Source organism: Scyliorhinus torazame, chromosome 1, assembly GCF_047496885.1.
Source record: "Scyliorhinus torazame isolate Kashiwa2021f chromosome 1, sScyTor2.1, whole genome shotgun sequence".
In the NCBI taxonomy this organism is placed as follows: Eukaryota; Metazoa; Chordata; class Chondrichthyes; order Carcharhiniformes; family Scyliorhinidae; genus Scyliorhinus; species Scyliorhinus torazame.
This window is the reverse complement of record NC_092707.1, coordinates 191,569,405-191,588,384: the sequence shown is the minus strand read 5'-3', so window position 1 is coordinate 191,588,384 and position 18,980 is coordinate 191,569,405. Positions and strand designations below refer to the sequence as shown.

The 18,980-nt window shown below is 50.0% G+C and overlaps 1 protein-coding gene across 2 annotated transcripts in view; it reads right to left on the bottom strand.

The window, feature by feature from the left end:
* LOC140418281 (uncharacterized) overlaps positions 1–18,980 on the bottom strand; it is a 111,093-nt gene that overhangs the window by 35,194 nt on the left and 56,919 nt on the right. For both annotated transcript variants that reach the window (XM_072501748.1, XM_072501757.1), the window contains one exon: positions 16,368–16,542. In XM_072501748.1, the coding sequence (XP_072357849.1) occupies positions 16,368–16,542 (175 nt within the window). The remainder of the gene's footprint in view (positions 1–16,367; positions 16,543–18,980) is intronic.

Sequence of the window (18,980 nt, the reverse complement as noted above, 5' to 3'; positions counted from 1 at the left end):
AGACGCTCCGCCATGGCTGTCACTGTCAGAGTCATGCCTTGGACACCTCCACTCATGCTGCCGACATCATGCACCAGGCTTTCCACGGCTGCCGCCACCATAGCCGTGTTGGGCTCGGTGTCATGCATTGCCGGTGCCATCCCACGCGCCCGTACCCTGTGGGACTCCTTCAATCGGTAGTGGACCAGCTGGACGATCGCTGACATCTCCCTCTGAGTCTCACTGCCTCTTGACTGCATCAGCTCTGGGTAAACCTGGTCCAGAGGCTCAGAATCTGACTGGGAGGCAGGGGGGGAGAGAGAGGGAGAGTGGGGACCATCCTGGATGGGACGCCGCCATCGGATGAAGATTTTGCGGGATAATGGACATGTGGTCAGTGGGGGGAATTGGTCACTCTGCATGGCATTAACAAGTCACGAGTGACAGGTCACCTGCGTGGGGGCTGGTGGATTCTCATCTCTGCGCCGCACGCCAACCTCGACTGATCTGTCGTTGGCGACTTCAGGAGCCTGTTCCTCGGAGGATTGAGGAATCTGGGGCGGGATTCTCCCCTACTCGGCGGGGCGGGGGGTCCCGGCGGGATGGAGTGGCGTGAACCACTCTGGCGTCGGGCCGTCCCAAAGGTGCAGATATCCGCACCTTTAGGGGCCAAGCCCTCACCGTGAGGGGCTAGGCCCGCGCCGGAGTGGTTGGCGCGCCACCAGCCGGCGGAAAAGGCCTTTGGCGCCACACCAGTCGGGGCCGAAAGGACTTCGCCGGGCGTCGGAAGTCCGTGCATGCGCGGGAGCGAGAGCGGCTGCTGACGTCATCCCCGCGCATGCGCAGGGGCGGTGTCTCCTACGCGCCGGCCATGGTGAAGACTGTGGCTGAGGCGGAGGGAAAAGAGTGCCCCCACAGCACAGGCCCGCTCGCGGATCGGTGGGCCCCGATCACGTGCCACGCCACCGTGGGGCCCGCGCCCACCCCAGGACCCCGGAGCCAGTCTGCGCCGCCTAGTCCCGCCGAGAAGAGAGGTGGTTTGATCCTCGCCGGCGGGACAAGCATTCCAGCAGCGGGACTTCGGCCCATCGCGGGCCGCAGAATCGCCGGCGGGGGCCCCCGCCAAATATCCGGTGCCGGAGAATTCGGCATCCGGCGGTGGCGGGTTTCATGCCAGCCCCCAGCGATTCTCCGACCTGGCGGGGGGGTCGGAGAATCCCGCCTCTGATGTCTCGCACCCCGCCATCTGTCTGGGCCCTCTCCCACCGGTTATCATAGAATTTACAGTGCAGAAGGAGGCCATTCGGCCCATCGAGTCTGCACCGGCTCTTTTAAAGAGCACCCTACCCAAGACCACACCTCCACCCTATCCCCATAACCCAGTAACCCCACCCAACACTAAGGGCAATTTTGGACACTAAGGGCAATTTAGCTTGGCCAATCCACCTAACCTGCACATCTTTGGATTGTGGGAGGAAACCGGAGCACCCGGGGGAAACCCACGCACACATGGGGAGAACATGCAGACTCCGTACAGACAGAGACCGAAGCCGGGAATCGAACCTGGGACCCTGGAGCTGTGAAGCAATTGTGCTAACCACCATGCTACCGTGCTGTTGTGGGCCAACTTCTCCTGCAAGGACACAGAGGGGGCATCGTTAGCCAGCGCACGTGTCGTTCATTGCGGGGGTTGGTGGGGGGAGGGGGGGGGGGTGGGGGGCTGTGAGGAGGGCTTGGTTTTGGAGGTGGAGTTGGGAGGCTGGGGGCTCGGGGTTCGTAAGGGAGGAGGGTTTAGTGGGGAGTGGCGGGGAGGCGGCCCATATGCAGGCGGGGGGAGGGCGGGTATGCTGAGTGGGGTCAGGTGTCCGGTGCCACTCAGCCATGTAACTCGGTGGAGGCTTTTGATCCTCTTGCGGCACTGGACTGCCAGCCCGCCTGGTCACAGTCCCCAAGCTGACAGTCGCTGCCACTGACTGACCCTCCCAGACCCTCGCGGGAATAGGCCACCCCGTCAGACCTCAACCGTGTCCAGAAATCTGTCCAGGTCGGCATCTCCAAATCATGGGGCTGGTCTTCCCAGTGGTGTGGTTGCGAGCTGAGTGTGGTTAGCTGTGCAGGATCGGTTTAAGTGCTCAGCGAGGAGCCGGTGAATGGGGTTGGCTGTGCAGGATCGGTTTAAGTGCTTAGCGGTGAGCCGGTGAATGGGGTTGGCTGTGCAGGATCGGTTTAAGTGCTTAGCGGTGAGCCGGTGAGTGTGATCTGGGTGAATCAACCTGTGGGACCATCATTTCCGACACGAAGCTGTAGGGCCTCGTTAAGTGGGCCAATTAACGTTTCATAGCGGTGCCAGCCTTGCCGGGCCAAGTGTCGGGAAGCTCGCGGCAGTTCCCGCTCGCTACCACACTTAGAAACCTTTGGTTAAATCGCGCCCATAGAGTTTTACAGCACAAAAAGAGTCCCTTCGGCCCATTGTGTCTGTGACGGTCATCAAGCACCTATCTATTCTAATCCCAATTTCCAGCACTTGGTTGGTAGCCTTGTGTGCTGTTCTCATTTCCCAGTTTTTACTGTTTTATTTTCATTCTGGGAGTGCAGTGCTCCCTCAATATCGTACTGAAATACCAGCTATGGGTCAGATGGTAGAAAGTTCCCTCTGAGTCAAACGTTCCAGGTTCGAATCCCACTCCAGGGCTTGACCACTAAATCAAGGCTGGCACTCCAGTACTGGGTACTGCACTGTCAGAGATGCTTCTCTTTTGGATGAAACGTTAAATTAAACCCTCATCTGCCTACTTGTTTGGATGTAAACTACCCTATAGCGCTCTTTGATGAAAAGCAAAGGGGATTATCGCTGATGTCCTGGCCAATATTTGTCGGTCAATCAACATTGCAAATAGCAAAACAACAACTATTACATTTCGAAAGTGCATCATTGGCTGAGGTTTGTGGTCGCTGTGAAAAGCCTGGATTTGGGGCGGCACGGTGGCACAGTGGTTAGCACTGCTGCCTCACAGCTCCAGGGGCCTGGGTTCAATTCCGGCCTCGGGTGACTGTCTGTGTGGAGTTTGTACATTCGCCCCGTGTCTGCGTGGATTTCCTCCGGGTGCTCCGGTTTCCTCCAACAATCACATAGATGTACAGTTTAGGTGGATTGGCCATGCTACATTGGCCCTTCCTGTCCAAGAGGTTAGGTGGGGTTACTGGGTTAAGGGATAGGGTGGAGGCGTTGGCTTAAGGAGGGTGTTCTTTCCAAGGGCTGGTGCAGGTTCGATGGGCCGAATGGCCTCCTTCTGCACTGTTAATTCTATGATGTGCTAATGTCTCAGGAGTGGAACTTGAGCTCACCACCACCAGGGGGCATGAATGAGCATGCCTGAAGCTCAGCCTATCGACTCTCCCTAAATCCCTTATCTGAGAGCCTAATTCTTGAGCTCTACACCTCTCCTGCCTCTAGTTTGCCCAGCTGCAAATAGAGCAAGACTTTCCTCAGTCACTGAACCACATTTCTGAAGGGTCCCCAGGCAAACGCTTAGCCTGCTCTTTTGGAGCGTTCAGTGCAAATGGGGAGCACAGAATGTATTCACAGACAGATTTATAACTTTGTAAAACTTCATTCACGGTCCCTGTGGGAAAATTCCAGACACAAACAAACATCCCATTATTCAATGGGAAATCACCTCGGTTTCCAGAAGAAGAAAATCAGGCCCGCTATTTCTGATTGTGCTTTTTGATTTTGTTTGTTTGTTTTTAAATGTTATTTTAGGATTGTAGTCATGGTAACATTTACAATAGCATGCAGGCCTGAACATGTGGACATCAAATACGCACTTAAAGGCAAATGAAGACATGAGCAGCAAGATAGGCACCATGGAAATGATTAAACAGTGCGTACTTTTTGTAAAGGTTACATGCATTAGGCTTTTGTACAAATTCACTCACTTGTCACACGTTTTGGTAAAAGGTGCACGGAAGCCTTGAAAATTCAAGCAACATTTTCTGATGTATCAAACTTGCGTTTAATAAATTGCTCCTCATGTAATAATAATAAGTCTTTTGCAGAGATTTAAAACTCAACAACCAGATTACAGCTTTTGATTGTTCCTCCTGTCATGAAGAAGGTAAGCCATGAGATGGTGGAGAAGGCCGCAAGGCCATCAACTGAGGCCTATTTTACAATCCTTTCCTCTGCCCTTGCTGCAATGAGTCACGTAGACTAGAGATGAAGTTCGGATCTTCCCTGTTTCGTATGGTTCATTAACACAGGGTCATACAGTGCAGCAGGAGGACATTCTGTCTATTGATCCTTTGCTTGCTCGTTAAAAAGGGATCCAATTAGTCCGCTCCCCGGATCTACCCATAGCTCCACTCATTCCCTTTTAAGTATTTATCCAATTCCCCTTTGAACGGCTCTGATGACCCTGCTCCCACCTTCCTTTCAGACAGTGCATTTCAGGTGATTACAATTCCGTATTGCCTGAAAAAAAAATCATCTTTCCCTTAGTGCATGTGGCATGCAATCTGCAAAATCACCAGGCAAAGATTTCAATTCATTACAGCTGATGGTGACAATTGTTATAGGTGGTGAAATGAAGTGAAACCATTCTTTTTTAGATAACGTAAGTGTGGTGAACACCATTAGTGGTATATTAATGTATTACGGCACTGCCCATATATTAGAGGTACAATGGTAAATCCCTGCCTGCTGGCTCCAACCCAGTAGGCGGCGTATAAAAGTGTCTGCTTTCCTGCCCTGCAGCCATTCTGGTTCCAGCTACAGGAGGCACAACAGCTTGTTCAATAAAGCCTCAATTGTTCCACCATTCTCGTCTTGTGGTAATTGACGGTGCATCAATTTATTGAACAAGATTTTTAAACGATGCATCTCTGCATCAAGCCTGATCGCCTGCAGCTGAGCCCTCAAGCAGCCAACGCTATGTCCACCTTTGACCACTGGCTAGCCTGCTTTGAAGGCTACCTCAGAACAGCCGCTGAAGAACCCTCGGACTCACAGAAGCTCTAAGTCCTCTATTCACGGGTGAGCCCTGACATTTTTCCCCTCATCCAGGATGCACCCACCACTCCGAAGCGATGACGCTCCTGAAGGGACATTACGTTCGACCGGTGAATCAAGTTTACGCCAGGCACCTCCTGGCCATGAGACAGCAACTCCCCGGGAGACTCTGGACGATTTCTTGCGTGCCCTGCAGATCCTAGGTAGGAACTGTGACTGCCAGGCAGTTTCGGCAGTCCAGCACACCAAACCTTTAATTAGAGACGCTTACGTCACGGGCATGAAGTCTGCGTACGTCCGCCAGCAGCTACTAAAGGCTCGGTCTTGCGGGGACTAGGCAGCTCGCTAATTCATTGGAAGTGGCCTCCCGCAACGTCCAGTCCTACGTCCCCGACCACGCGGCACCCTCGTGGGCCCCACCAGCTGCCGACTTCAGCTCACCACAAGCCTGCGCCACGCAGCAACCAGCCAACTCTGGGGGTCCCAAGTGTTATTTTTGCGGACAAAACAAACACCCCAGGCAACGCTGCCCGGCACGGAGCGTGACCTGCAACGGGTGTGGGAAGAAAGGACACTTTGTTTCTGTATGCCAGGCCCGGCATTCCTACACCCCCCACATGCGACCCAGGGGTGCTACCATTTTCCCCTTCGCAAGCCACGTGCGCCCCATGGGCGCCGCCATTTTCGCCGCCATTTTGGACCGCGCCTCAGGACCTCTGTTCATCAGGCCGTTCATTGCCTACCGCTACCTCCACCACCGCTGACCAGCCCGGGAACTCCCAGCATCTTCCGCAGCTCGCCTCTATCACCCTGGATCAGTCCCGGCCCCGCAACCTCGCGACCGCGACGCCGACGGTGAAGATCAATGGGCACGAGACGCTCTGCTTCTTTAACTCCAGGAGCACAGAGAGCTTCATCCACCCCACTACGGTAAGGCGCTGCTCCCTCCTGGTACACCCCGTCACCCAGAAAATCTTCCTGGCCTCCGGATCCCATTCCGTTGAAATCCGTATTGCGTACTGTATCGCGAGCCTCACCGTCCAAGGCGTAGAGTTCAGCAACTTCCGGCTCTACGTTCTCCCCCACCTCTGCTTTGCCCTGTTACTCGGCCTGGATTTTCGGTGCCATCTCCAAAGTATACCTCTACACCCCTCACCGTCTGCGGCCTCACGAATCTTAAGTACGATCCACCTTCCCTGTTTGCGAACCTCACCCCGGACTGCAAACCCATCACCACTAGGAGCAGACGGTACAGTGCCCAGGACAGGACCTTTATCAGGTTGGAGGTCCAATGGCTTCTGTGGGAAGGGGTCATTGAGGCCAGCAACAGCCCCTGGAGAGCTCAAGTGATGGTAGTGAAGACTGGGGAGAAGCGCAGGATGGTCATTGACTAGAGTCAGACTATCAATCGGTACACGCAGCTCGACGCGTGCCCGCTCCCACGCATATCTGACATGGTCAATCAGATTGCGCAGTATCGAGTCTTTTCCACAGTAGATTTGAAGTCCGCCTACCACCAGCTCCCCATCCACCCAGAGGACTACTGCGTTCGAAGCAGATGGCCGCCTCTATCACTTCCTTAGGGTTCCTTTTGGCGTCACTAATGGGGTCTCGGTCTTCCAGCGAGAGAGGGACTGAATGGTTGACCGGTACGGACTGCGGGCCACCTTCCCATACCTAGATAACGTCACCATCTGCGGCCCCGATCAGCAGGACCACGACGCAAACCTCCAAAAATTCCTCCACACCGCCAAACTCCTTAATCTCACATACAATAAGGAGAAATGCGTGTTCCGCACCAACCGCTTAGCCATCCTTGGCTATGTCGTGGAAAATGGAGTCCTAGGGCCCGACCCCGACCGCATGCACCCCCTCCTGGAACTCCCTCTCCCCCACTGCCCCAAGGCCCTGAAACGATGCCTGGGGTTTTTCTCCGATTACGCCCAGTGGGTTCCTAATTATGCGGACAAGGCCTGCCCACTCATCCAGTCCACAGTTTTTCCCCTGACGGCTGAGGCCCGCCAGGCCTTCAACTGCATCAAGGCGGACATCGCCAAGGCCACAATGCACGCGGTCGACGAGTCCCTCCTCTTTCAGGTGGAGAGCGACGCATCGGATGTAGCTCTGGCTGCCATCCTCAACCAGGTGGGCAGACCCATGGCCCTCTTCTCCCGCACCCTCCATGCCTCCGAAATTCGGCACTCCTCTGTCGAAAAGGAGGCCCAAGCCATTGTGGAAGCTGTGCGACATTGGAGGCATTATCTGGCCGGCAGGAGATTCACTCTCCTCACTGACCAACGGTCGGTTGCCTTTATGTTTAATAATACACAGTGGGGCAAGATCAAAAATGACAAGATCTTGAGGTGGAGGATCGAGCTCTCCACCTATAATTATGAGATCTTGTATCACCGGGGGAAGCTCAACGAGCCCCCCGATGCCCTATCCCGCGGTACATGTGCCAGCGCACAAGTGAACCGACTCTGGGCCCTCCACTATGACCTCTGCCACCTGGGGGTCACCCGTTCTTCCATTTCGTCAAGGCCCGCAACCTGCCCTACTCCATTGAGGAGGTCAGGACTGTCATCAGAGACTGCCAAGTCTGCGCAGAGTGCAAGCCGCACTTCTACCGGCCAGATAGAGCGCACCTGGTGAAGTCCTCTCACCCCTTTGAACGCCTCAGCGTGGACTTCAAAGGGCCCCTCCCCTCCACCGGCCGCAACGCATACTTCCTGAACGTGGTTGACGAGTACTCCCGGTTCCCTTTCGTCATCCCATGCCCCAATATGACTTCTGCCACGGTCATCAAAGCCCTGCACAGCATCTTCACTCTGTTCGGTTTCCCTACATCCACAGCAATCGGGGATCCTCTTCATGAGCCATGAGCTGCGTCAGTTCCTGCTCAGCAAGGGCATCGCCTCGAGCAAGACGACCAGCTACAACCCCCGGGGAAACGGGCAGGTGGAGAGAGAGAACAGTACGGTCTGGAAGGCCATCCTGCTGGCCCTGCAGTCTAAAAATCTCCCGGTCTCCCGCTGGCAGGTGGTCCTCCCCGACGCGCTCTACTCCATCCGATCGCTCCTCTGCACCGCCACTAATGAGACCCCCCACGAACGTGTGTTTGCCTTCCCCGGGAGCTCCACCTCCGGGGTCTCGCTCCCAACATGGCTGACAGTTCCTGGTCCCGTCCTCCTCCGGAAGCATGTGCGGACCCATAAGTCGGACCCCTTGGTCGAAAAAGTCCACCTCCTACATGGAAACCCGCAGTACGCCTACATGGCACACCCCGACGGGCGCCAAGAGACAGTCTCCCTCCGGGACCTGGCACCCGCTGGGTCCCTACCCACGAACCTTCGACCTGACACTGCCCCCCCCCCTCCCCCCGTTTGCCTCATTCACCCCTGCGCCACTCACCCTCCCTCTAGCGAACCTCACCGCATCCCCCACCCCAGCAGGATCCGTCCTCCCACTGGGTCCACTCAGGGGTGACGAAGACGAGGACAACACGCTCCCGGAGTCGCAGGTGACCAAGTCAGTGCCCACATCACCACCAGGACTGAGGCGATCGTGGAGGAGGGTCAAGGCCCCCGACAGACTTAATTTGTAATGTTTCCACCACCCTCGCCGGACTCTTTTTTTAACAGGGGGTGAATGTGGTGAACACCACAGGTGGTATATTATATGTATTATGGCACTGCCCGTATATTAGAGGTACAACAGTAAATCCCTGCCTGCTGGCTCCAACCCAGCAGGCGGCGTATAAAAGTGTGTGCTCTCCTGCGCGGCAGCCATTCTGGTTCCAGCTACAGGAGGCACAGCATCTTGTTCAATAAAGCCTCGATTGTTCCACCATTCTCGTCTTGTGGTAATTGATGGTGCATCAGTAAGTAATGCTCTGTGCACTCCAATGCTGCAAGGACTTTTGTTCCAAAGTTAATTTTGTATTGAGGAAGGTGCTAGGATTCTTTGAGCTGACTGCCCCAGGCAATGAGAATTTCCCACCTTCGGTACAGTCTCGTCCTTTGGTGTAGGTGAACGGTATTAATGGATGAACATATAGCAGAGAATTTGGTCTCATCCTGACTTGTTTTTGGACAAGCAATAGGATAATACCACAAGTGTGGAGTTGAGGCTTGTGTGGACAAATGAGAGATGGGTGCTAGTGGCTTTCATGGCTCAGCACTTCTAGATATGTCATCATATATGGAAGTGGACAATGAATAGGAGAATAATGTAGTAACAGGATCTGGCATACATAGCGTTAATGCGGGACTGAGTACAGTACCACCCACACGGAGATAACTCCTAGCCTATACCCTTTACTGTACAAGTGTAAATAGTTTGAGTAAATAAGAAAGACTTGGGGTGCAATCTACCAGCTACATCGCGCCTCAATGGGAGCGCGGAATGGCCGGAAGATGCCAGGTGAAGCCTCCGCTGGCTTCCCGACATCCACAACGCATTGCAGGATCTACCCAAGTCCTGCAAGGAGTCGGGATCAGGAACCTTCCCACAATGGGCAGAGCAAGCCGCGTTCGCATGAGTAGGCCTTAAACCAGGGGTTCCCCCACTCACCCCCTCCAAGCACCGGGGCAGCAACCATCCCAAGTGCACCTGGCTCATTGTCTGGGATCGAAGATGACTACTCACCTCCTCTGATCCTCGTAGCAGACCTTCCACCAATTTCATGTTTTTTAAGAGGAGTACTAATCGGCGCCCGCGTGACCACTTGCTAAGTAGGCTGTTTGATCACGGGGGGCCATGGGGGTCGCTTCTGTTAATTGTATGGAGATTGGGTTCGAATGGTGGCTATTGGCTTCTCACTATACTAAGGTGGGATCCTCATCTCAACAACAGGAGTGGGGCGGTTAGATTGCAAACTGTTTGGCACCCTGCACGGTTCGCAATTTCTGCCTCTCCTGTGATTTAACGTTCTCATCATGCTCTCGCTTAAGTGCAATGTGGCTATTGAATCAGCCCTTAGTGTGAACTAAACTGGTGAGAAACTTCCCAGGGCCCAAAGAAGTGACTAAGTGTTGTTCGATAGAGGGTGGGGAACTCGCATCAAACCCGCCACAAATGACACTTAGAAACATTTCTGTTAAATCGCGCCCTTAGAGTCAATCTACAGAAGATGACAGACTTCTTTAACAGGCCAATCGGTTACCAACACCCCACAACATGGTGGCAGCAATGAGATAAAAACCGAGAGCCTCACTAAAACGCAGAGACCAAACCGAAATGCAAGAAGACGGAGACAAAAATTCAGCAAAGCTCTCTGACATGAATAGAAGCTTCTACGGCAGTAGAGTTGCAGAGGAAAGGTTACCAGCAAAATCTTCAGAGAAAGGACTGGGAGCTGACGCCATAGATTTAAAATTCTTCACTGCAACAGAAGACTCCGTCGAATCTCCTTTGGAAGTCCAGTTTCAGAACCTGTCAGGGTGAGCTAAATCTTTTTAAATTCCAGGTAGCATGAAATCCTGAGATACCTTGAAAGTAATTCAATGTCAGAAGTGCCTCTTGAAAGTAACCTGTTGCTAAAACCAAATCCCTGAGTCAGAGCCTAAACATGTGTTATCCAAGCCCGAGCACAATAAAGAGAACACATTATTTAAATATTTCGGGAACCGTCCAGCTTATGAAAAAATAAACGGAAGCTCCCATTCGACCGACTTAGCAGTTCAAAAAGTAAACTGCTGAATAAAAGGAGTGTGGGGCAACTGACCCAGGTAACCATTCCGAAAAAGTATTTTCAAGTAAAGGGCCATCGCAGTTGTGCAGAGTCCAAAACCGGCAAATGTGGGGAATCCCTTTGTCCGTGAGTGAACGCTGATGCCATCTTGAAATCCAGAAAGTTGCCAGCTTCATAACACGTGGTGGCTGAGCTCCATAGAGTGGAAAATGTTTTTAAAACTGAAGGCAGAGTGAAAATTCACATTCAGTTAAAGTTCAAAAGCTCAGCGCAGCAAATCGCTGCCCAAAACTCTTAGGTTCCAAGATTCCAGGGAGGGTTTGTTTTTAGGAAAACAGCGCTGTCAGCACAACAGGGGTCCAGCAAAATCCCACAATCGAGAGAGAGAACAGTTACTGAGCAGCCATTCTTAAAAAGGGCAACTAAACCCTGACAGGTTTGCACCTTTGTTGCAGATTCAGGTAAATCGCCGAGCATTGAGAGTTCAGTACAGCAACTTGGTGACAGTGTGATCATTTAGTATGCGGTATTGACAGCATACATGTGCAAACGAAGCATCTGGCCAAAACGAAGATTACCCTAGAGAGATCGCCCAGGCAACCGAATATACTGTGATGGGCGTGTCAGAGCATGCAAGAGGGCGAGGTGAACCAGTTGTGGGACAGTATGACTAAGTCTCACAGCCAGGTTGACAGGCACAGAGGAAGTTCAACCACGTACCCAGGAACAGGGTCGTAGTCAGTGGCCAGGGAAGAAATTGGACCGTCAGCCTAGGAGTCAAGGTGACTGTTATTGGTGTGGGGGAGATCGCCCTCAGGAATCATGCTGCTGCAGGGAGTTCATTTGTTTTTGGTGCAATAGGAGGGGCCACGTCCAGGCACATTGCCGTGCCCTTCAGAATGTGCCAATCAAAGAAAAAGCAGCAAACCATAGCTCCAGTGAACAAAGTGGAAAGGAATTCAGATGAAGAACCTGCAAGATACATATTAAACAAGGTGAGTGAGCAAAACAACCGCAATTGAGATAGTCCTCACAGAAAATGGAAGACCAGTAAAGATAGAGACAACACCAAGGCGCCAACCACAGTTGTGGGTTAACAATCATTTCAATTTCTTCGAGGAGGTGTTCAGCCTTTGAATTTGAGAGAGACAACAGCCAAGTTGGCACATATATGAGGGAGACCCTGAAGATATTGGGAAAAACCGTAACTGCAGCGTCATTTCAGCAAAAAGATGCCCCGCTACCTTTGATCATTGTCGAGGGACATCGAACAAGCCTGATGGGGAAGGACAGGTTGCACCAAATCAAGTTGAACTGGTTGGAAATTCATTAAATCTCAGACAACATCTTTCAGGAAGTTTTATGCAGATACAAGGACGTGTTAAAGAACGGGTTGGGTCGAATAAAGGGATTAAAGGCCAAGATTGATGTCAACTCAAACTCAACACCAATGTTTTTCAGAGCATGACTGGTCCATTACGTCTTGCACCAAAAAGTAGAAGCTGAACTTAAATGCCTGGAAGAACTGGGAATTATCAGATCCATGCAGTTTTCAGAATGAGTAGCCCCCATTGTCCTTGTATCAAAGCTGGACTGTTCTGTTAGGATATGCGGGGATTATAAGCTCACAATCAACCAGGCAGCCCAAGTCAATTAATACCCAATTCCACAAATTAAAGACCTTTGAGTGAAGTTGGTGGGGCCACAAATATACCAAACACGACTTCAGTCAAGTCTACTTGAAGATTCTCGAAAGTTTGCACCGATTAACAGGCATAAAAGCCTGTTTCAATACACCAGATTACCCTTTGGCGTCTCTTCGGCCTGTGTGGTATTCCAATGCAAAATGGAGAATCTGCTCCAAGCTTGTGGTCTACCTGAGTGACACTCTAGTGACAGGAACATCACATGAAGAGCACATGGCAAGCTTAGAAGATGTGCTAAGAAGGTTCAGAGATGTGAGAATCCGGCTGAAATGCGAGAAGTGCACCTTCGTAAGGCCACTTACCTAGGGTTCAGTGTTTACTCAAAATGCCTGCACCCACTTGAAGACAAGGTAACAGCCATATAATAAGTCCCGGCACCTAGGAATGTGGCAGAATTAAAGTCCTTCCTAGGGATGGGAAACTATTGTGGTCATTTTATTTCCAACCTGGCAACAACATTGGTGCCACTACACTTGCTCTTAAGAAAACATCAGTGCCATTGGAAGGAATCACATGAGCAAGCCTTCCAAAACGTTAAGCAGGTCTTACAGTCATCGAGCCTGTTGGCTCATTTTGGTCGTGGTGGTTCACTTTGGTAGACTAGGGATCGCAAGGAGGGTCAATGTGAGTGACAGGGAGGGTCAGTTGCGTAGCTACCCAAGAGTTATACTAAGTTTTAATTTGTCTAACTTTTCCTGGGTAACTTCAGGTAGGTACATTGAGCTGTCCAATGTCTCTGACTCTAACTTAGAGTCAAAGACAGTCACGATGTCCCAGGAAACAGGGAAATTTCCCTTTGTAAGTTTAAGCTGCCAGACAATTCCCACAGAGTTATGCATGTCGGGATTTCTACAGTCATCACGATCATTTGCCGGTCTATAGAATCCAGAGACCAGAAGATTTGGTCCCAGCTGTGTGGTACTGCCCCTTTCTGTCTATGTGGCCAGCTCAGTGTCTATCATGCAGGAACGTGTGAACCAATGAGGCCAAATCAGAAGGCACAGGGAGCAGGCCTGGTCAGAGTGAACCTGGCAGCCAGAGTGTGAACACCGATATAGGAACTCTGTCCCCTGTAGATAAGTTAGCCTTGTTAGTTGCCAATAAATACTTTGTTCTTCATTGCTACCATTTACCTGGTATTGCCTCGAACCACCACAGCCCCATAATGTCTAGCACAACTTCCATAGATTGGATTGCTTTTCAACAACAGGCAGCAACAAGTGGCTCAATAAACAAAGGAGATTGTCATCGACTTCAGGAAGCATAGTGGAGTACATGCCCCTGTCTTCATCAATGGGAACAAAGTAGAAAGGGTTGAGAGCTTCAAGTTTTTAGGTGTACAGATCACCAACAGCCTGTCCTGTTACCCCCATGCCGACACTCTAGTTAAGAAAGCCCACCAACGACTCTACTTTCACAGAAAACCTAGGAAATCTGGCATGTCAGCTACAACCCTCACCAACTTCTACAGATGCACTATTCTTTCTGGTTGTATCACAGCTTGGTATGGAGCCTGCTCTGCCCAAGACCACAGGAAACTACAAAAGGTCGTGAATGTAGCCCAGTCCATCACGCAAACCAGCCTCCCATCCATTGACTATTTATAATTCCCACTGCCTCAGAAAGGCAGCCAGCATAATTAAGGACCCCACGCACCCCGGACATACTCCACCTTCTTCCGTCAGGAAAAAGATACCAAAGTTAGAGGTCACGTACCAACCGACTCAAGAACAGCTTCTTCCCTATTGCCACCAGACTTTTGAATGGACCTACCTCGTATTAAGTTGATCTTTTCTCCACACCTAGCTATAACTGTAACATTATATTCTGCAGTCTCTCCTTCCTTCCCTATGTACAGTATGCATTGTTTGTACAGCATGCAAGAAACAATACTTTTCACTGTATACTAATACATGTGACAATAATAAATCCATTCAAATCAAATCAAATATTAGCTGGGTACGGCCAAAGAAAACTTTGGAATAGCCTTTGTTTTGAGATATTGTAAACAACCAGGGCAATATCATCAAACTCTAGTAGTTATGACTACACTACAGGAAAACTAGGGTGGGATCAGACCTTTGACCTGGATCTAGGATGCATTTAATCATAAAACTGAATCATATTCAGATTCGAAATGTGGCAATTCATCAGCAAACATCAATCCGTGATTGTTGGTGAATCAGTGTATACATTATTCAGATTCTATGGGATGGGCCTGTTTAGCATGGCCTCTCATTCACAAACAACCTGAGGCAACATCATCAAAATTCATCTGCGACGGTATCCCAATTTGGGACACCGGTTCATAGGGGTGCATAGTTTGTCTTTGGAATGTTGTGAGCATACACGTGAAAACTGAGTGAGAATAAACAGCCCAGTTGTCGTGTAACAATTATTAAAGGCTATTTACTAAATTAAAGAAAAGACAAATGTACACGAATAGAACTATACCACAACTAAGACAATTAAGTACAGGAATTAGTAAACTCACACACGGTTTATACACCTTGTTCCAAAATATATACATGATCCCTAAACTCAATATACTCATGATCCCCAAAATATCCAAGTTAAATAAAGCTATAAGTGAAGATCGGATTATAGTTACCGCACAATAAAGGGGTATGATTAAGTCTGGAAAATGTTGTGTCCTGGCCCAGTGAAGACCTTGGCACTAAGACTTAGAGTGTGTTAGGTGTAAATTTGGCCTCCAGGCTGATAGCTGGAAACTGGCTTGTCTGCTTCTAAGGCTACGAAATGTCAGCGGACCTACCTGTTTCTGAGGGAGCTGCAATTGTTCTCCTTTGATTCTACCTTATCTGTATTCAGCTGTCTGCGCTGCTCGCATTCATTAACTCTAAACACCTCATTGATCTCCACATTGTCCAGGTAAGCTGTTTTTATTAATAAACTATTCACACCTGATTCTATCTAGATGCCTTCTAATCCCGTCACTGGGATAGACGTATCCATTCCGGCCTTTTGAATATTGGCTATTTCTGTCACTAGGCAGATTTCTACCCGTTGCTGGGCAGCTCCAGTATATTATTTCTTGTTAAATGCATATTACTAGGCAAAACCATGACATTCACCTGGAAACATAAGGGCAAAAAATGAATGGAAACACCACCTCCTGCAAGTTCTCCGACCTGTACACTATCTTGACCTGGAACTATATTGCTGTTCTTTCCCTGTCACTGGGTCAAAATTCTGGAACTCCTTTCCTAAAATCACTGTGGGTTATCTAGATCAGATGGAGTTCAGTGGTTCAAGAAAACAGCTCACCAACAACTTCTCAAGGGCAAGTCAGGATATGCAACAAATGTTGGCCTTGGCGATGTCACTCACATCCCATGAATTTTTTTAAATCGTAAATGATGCCCAACTCAAAAACAGCACAACTGCTAGTATCCAATGGCTAAAAGTAGAAAACTTTTTGATTTTGTTTTAGGAATCAGAGTTACTACTAAACAGTTCTGAAACTGGGATATTGATTGTATAAAGTATTGACTCGATCCAGACATACCAATATATATATAAACCTGAGGCAATCTGTTGTCTCAAGCAAGAACCAAAAGAAGTTTAGTTTCATTCAACAAAAGCTTTGTCTAAGTAGTAAATTATGAGGAGAGATATGCGTAGTCAATCTAACAACACAAGATTGAAGGAATTATGCAGTTAACGTTCTCACTGTTAATGATCAAACTGAATTAAAGGAACTCAACGTTCTTCATTTACTCTCTCACAATACACGTATGCATAAAAAAAGTTTTAAGAGCTACCTGCTTCTGATTCAGATGCACCACTTGCCAAATTGATTCAGATGCATCACTTTATTCAAAGGTATGTGTTAGTTCAGTACGCTTGCACTGGAGTACAAGCAAAGTGAAAAACTACATGTTGGGACCAGTATGGGTTTTCCACAAACCGACAGAGGTGAGGAAGTTGTCATCTTTATCTTTGAACTGAGAACTACCTGGCTGTGTAACCTGTTCACTGCAAGGGCGGTCCACTTCATCCCTCATTGTACAATCTTTCCTCTGGCGGCAAGTGACATGTTGAGCCTGGATTACCATCTTCCTCATCTTGTCCTTCAATGGATGTTCCAAATCCTTCCTCTCCACTGTCTGCTCACTGCATTCATCCCATATCTGAAGAATACAATCAGTAACAGGAGATGTATGCTCATTTTCTATTAGCTTCCTTGTGTTATTTCCTAGTCACCGGCTATTCATAGTCGTGAGGTTTATTTAATCATAACACCAAGGTCAGTCAGCATTTGAAGGGAAGGATACGGAGATGAGGCAAATTATTTTCTCTCTGAAGGTTCCTACAGTACAAGTTGCAGTCCAGATAACCAGGGAAATCGGACAGAGTGTATGAGAACTGTGAAGTTAAGAGAACAGAGACCAAGATGGTGTTCAGAAGAACTCAAAGAAACAAGGGGTCCAATCGAAAGACCTTGTTGCACCCAATTCAAAGATGCGACAAGCGAGACCGTTAAATCTCGCGAGACACCTCTTGCAAGATTTGCGATGCTCGAGATGCCTCGCGAGATTTAATGAGACTCGGCAAGACTTTGTAATCTGGATCTTGCCTTAACAAGGCGGGATCCAGATTGGCATATATAAGTAAGCAGTTGCACTCACTTAAATATGTCTGCGCCGGATTTTCCCAAGGCCTGGGATCAAATGACCTTGCGTGGTAGACCTCGCCATGGCACCATTTAGCACTGGTTCACACAAACGAGTACCAGGCGTAACGACATTGGGGGGAGTCTCCCAGGCCATCAGAGGGTGGTCAGGTTCTGGCCAGGTACCCTGGCACTCCCACTGCCACCTGGGCACATTGACACTGCGAGCCTGGCACTTTACAGTTCTACCTGAGCATCCTGGCAGTGCCACATTGACCTGCCAAGGTCCCGGATGGCACTGCCATCCTGGAAGGGGCACTGTCAGGGTGTCAGGCTGACAATGCCAAGGTGTCAAGTTGGCACTGCTAGGGATTAGGTCTGGGGTGTGCCCTGGCCTTATGAGGTGGGGTGAGGAGGAGGCCGCAAGACCCCCTACAAGGTAAGTTGGGGCATTGGGGGGGGGGGGGGGGTCTGGAGGCCACAATGGGTGGTCCAGAGATCGGGAAGATCAGGGCAGCACATTTAAAAACGGCTGCATTTAAAAATTTAGAAATGAAGGTAAGTGCGGCCCCAGTGGGGCAGAGTCCCGTTTGGAAGCGGGGTCGTTCTCGGCTGCAGATGCCGAGAAACACCCCACATAATGCACCATAAACGGGACTCGTTTACTCGTTAATCCGCGCCCAAGGTGTTCTGAATTAAAGAGATAATCACAGTAACTAGATTTAAAGGGAGGTTTCAAACTTCAGAGGCAGATTAAATGTTTATCATTTGTTTTTAATAAATGTCTTTATTGGGTTTTTGAACAAAGTATATTTACCGTTATGTACACAGAATAAGAAATATATATATATATATATATAAATATATAGAAGAGAAGGGATAACCCAAACATATGAAGAAAAAAAAGTAATATTAAAAATTAAAATAGAATAACTGGTAGGGTATTGTGCACCAGCTCAACAGCAGCAACTAAATAATTTACAACACATAAGTAGGCGACTCTTTGTGGGGGGGCTAGAGACTGGGGAGGTAAATATACATTTGGGTGCCAGAGAAACAATTACAGTGGGCAATACTTGAATGGGTTTGGTGTTGGTGTTGTCACTTGCTTCTCCCGGACGGATCTCGCTGCCGTTGTCGTCTCGCGTTCACCTCCGCTTCAGCCGTTCCTCCCGTCTTTCGCCTGTATTCTCCTTGTTCTCTGTTCCTGGAGGTGCCAAGTTTGTTATCGTATCCCATGCCCTCCTTCCGGCTGTCATTTCCCTGCCTCCCCCCCACCTCCCTGATTCTCCTCTCTTGTCCCCTGTCCCTTCCCTCCCCCCGCCTCCCTCCCGTGGTTCGCCTTTCCTTCCTCTTAGATTTAGCAGTTCCCCCCCCCACCCCCCAAACCCCTCTCCCAGTCTATCTCTCCCTCTCATGCCTTGGCTACTTCCCCCTGATTCTTGGCTACCTGGCTATTCTTCTGCTTGTTCGTTGGCCACAAACAGGCCCTGGAACAATTGGGTGAATGGCTCCCACGTTCTGTGGAAGCCGTCGTCTGACCCTCGGATGGTGAATTTGGAGAGATTCCGAGAGGTCGGACAGCCAATCTGCAGCTTTGGGTGGTGCTGCTGACCGCCAGCCGAACAGGATTCTATGGCGGGCGATCAGAGAGGCAAAGGCAAGGGCGTCCGCCCTCCTCCCCAGGAATAGATCCGGCTGGTCTGAAACCCCGAAGACCGCCACTTTCGGGCATGGCTCCACCCTCATCCCCACCAGTTTGGACATTGCCTCGAAGAATGCTGTCCAATACCCCGCAAGTCTGGGACAAGACCAGAACATGTGGGCGTGGTTGGCCGGGCCTCCTTGGCACCGTTCACATCTATCCTCCACCTCCGGAAGAACTTACTCATACGGGTACTTGTTAAGTGGGCTCTATGTACCACTTTGAGCTGTGTCAGGCTGAGCCTTGCGCAC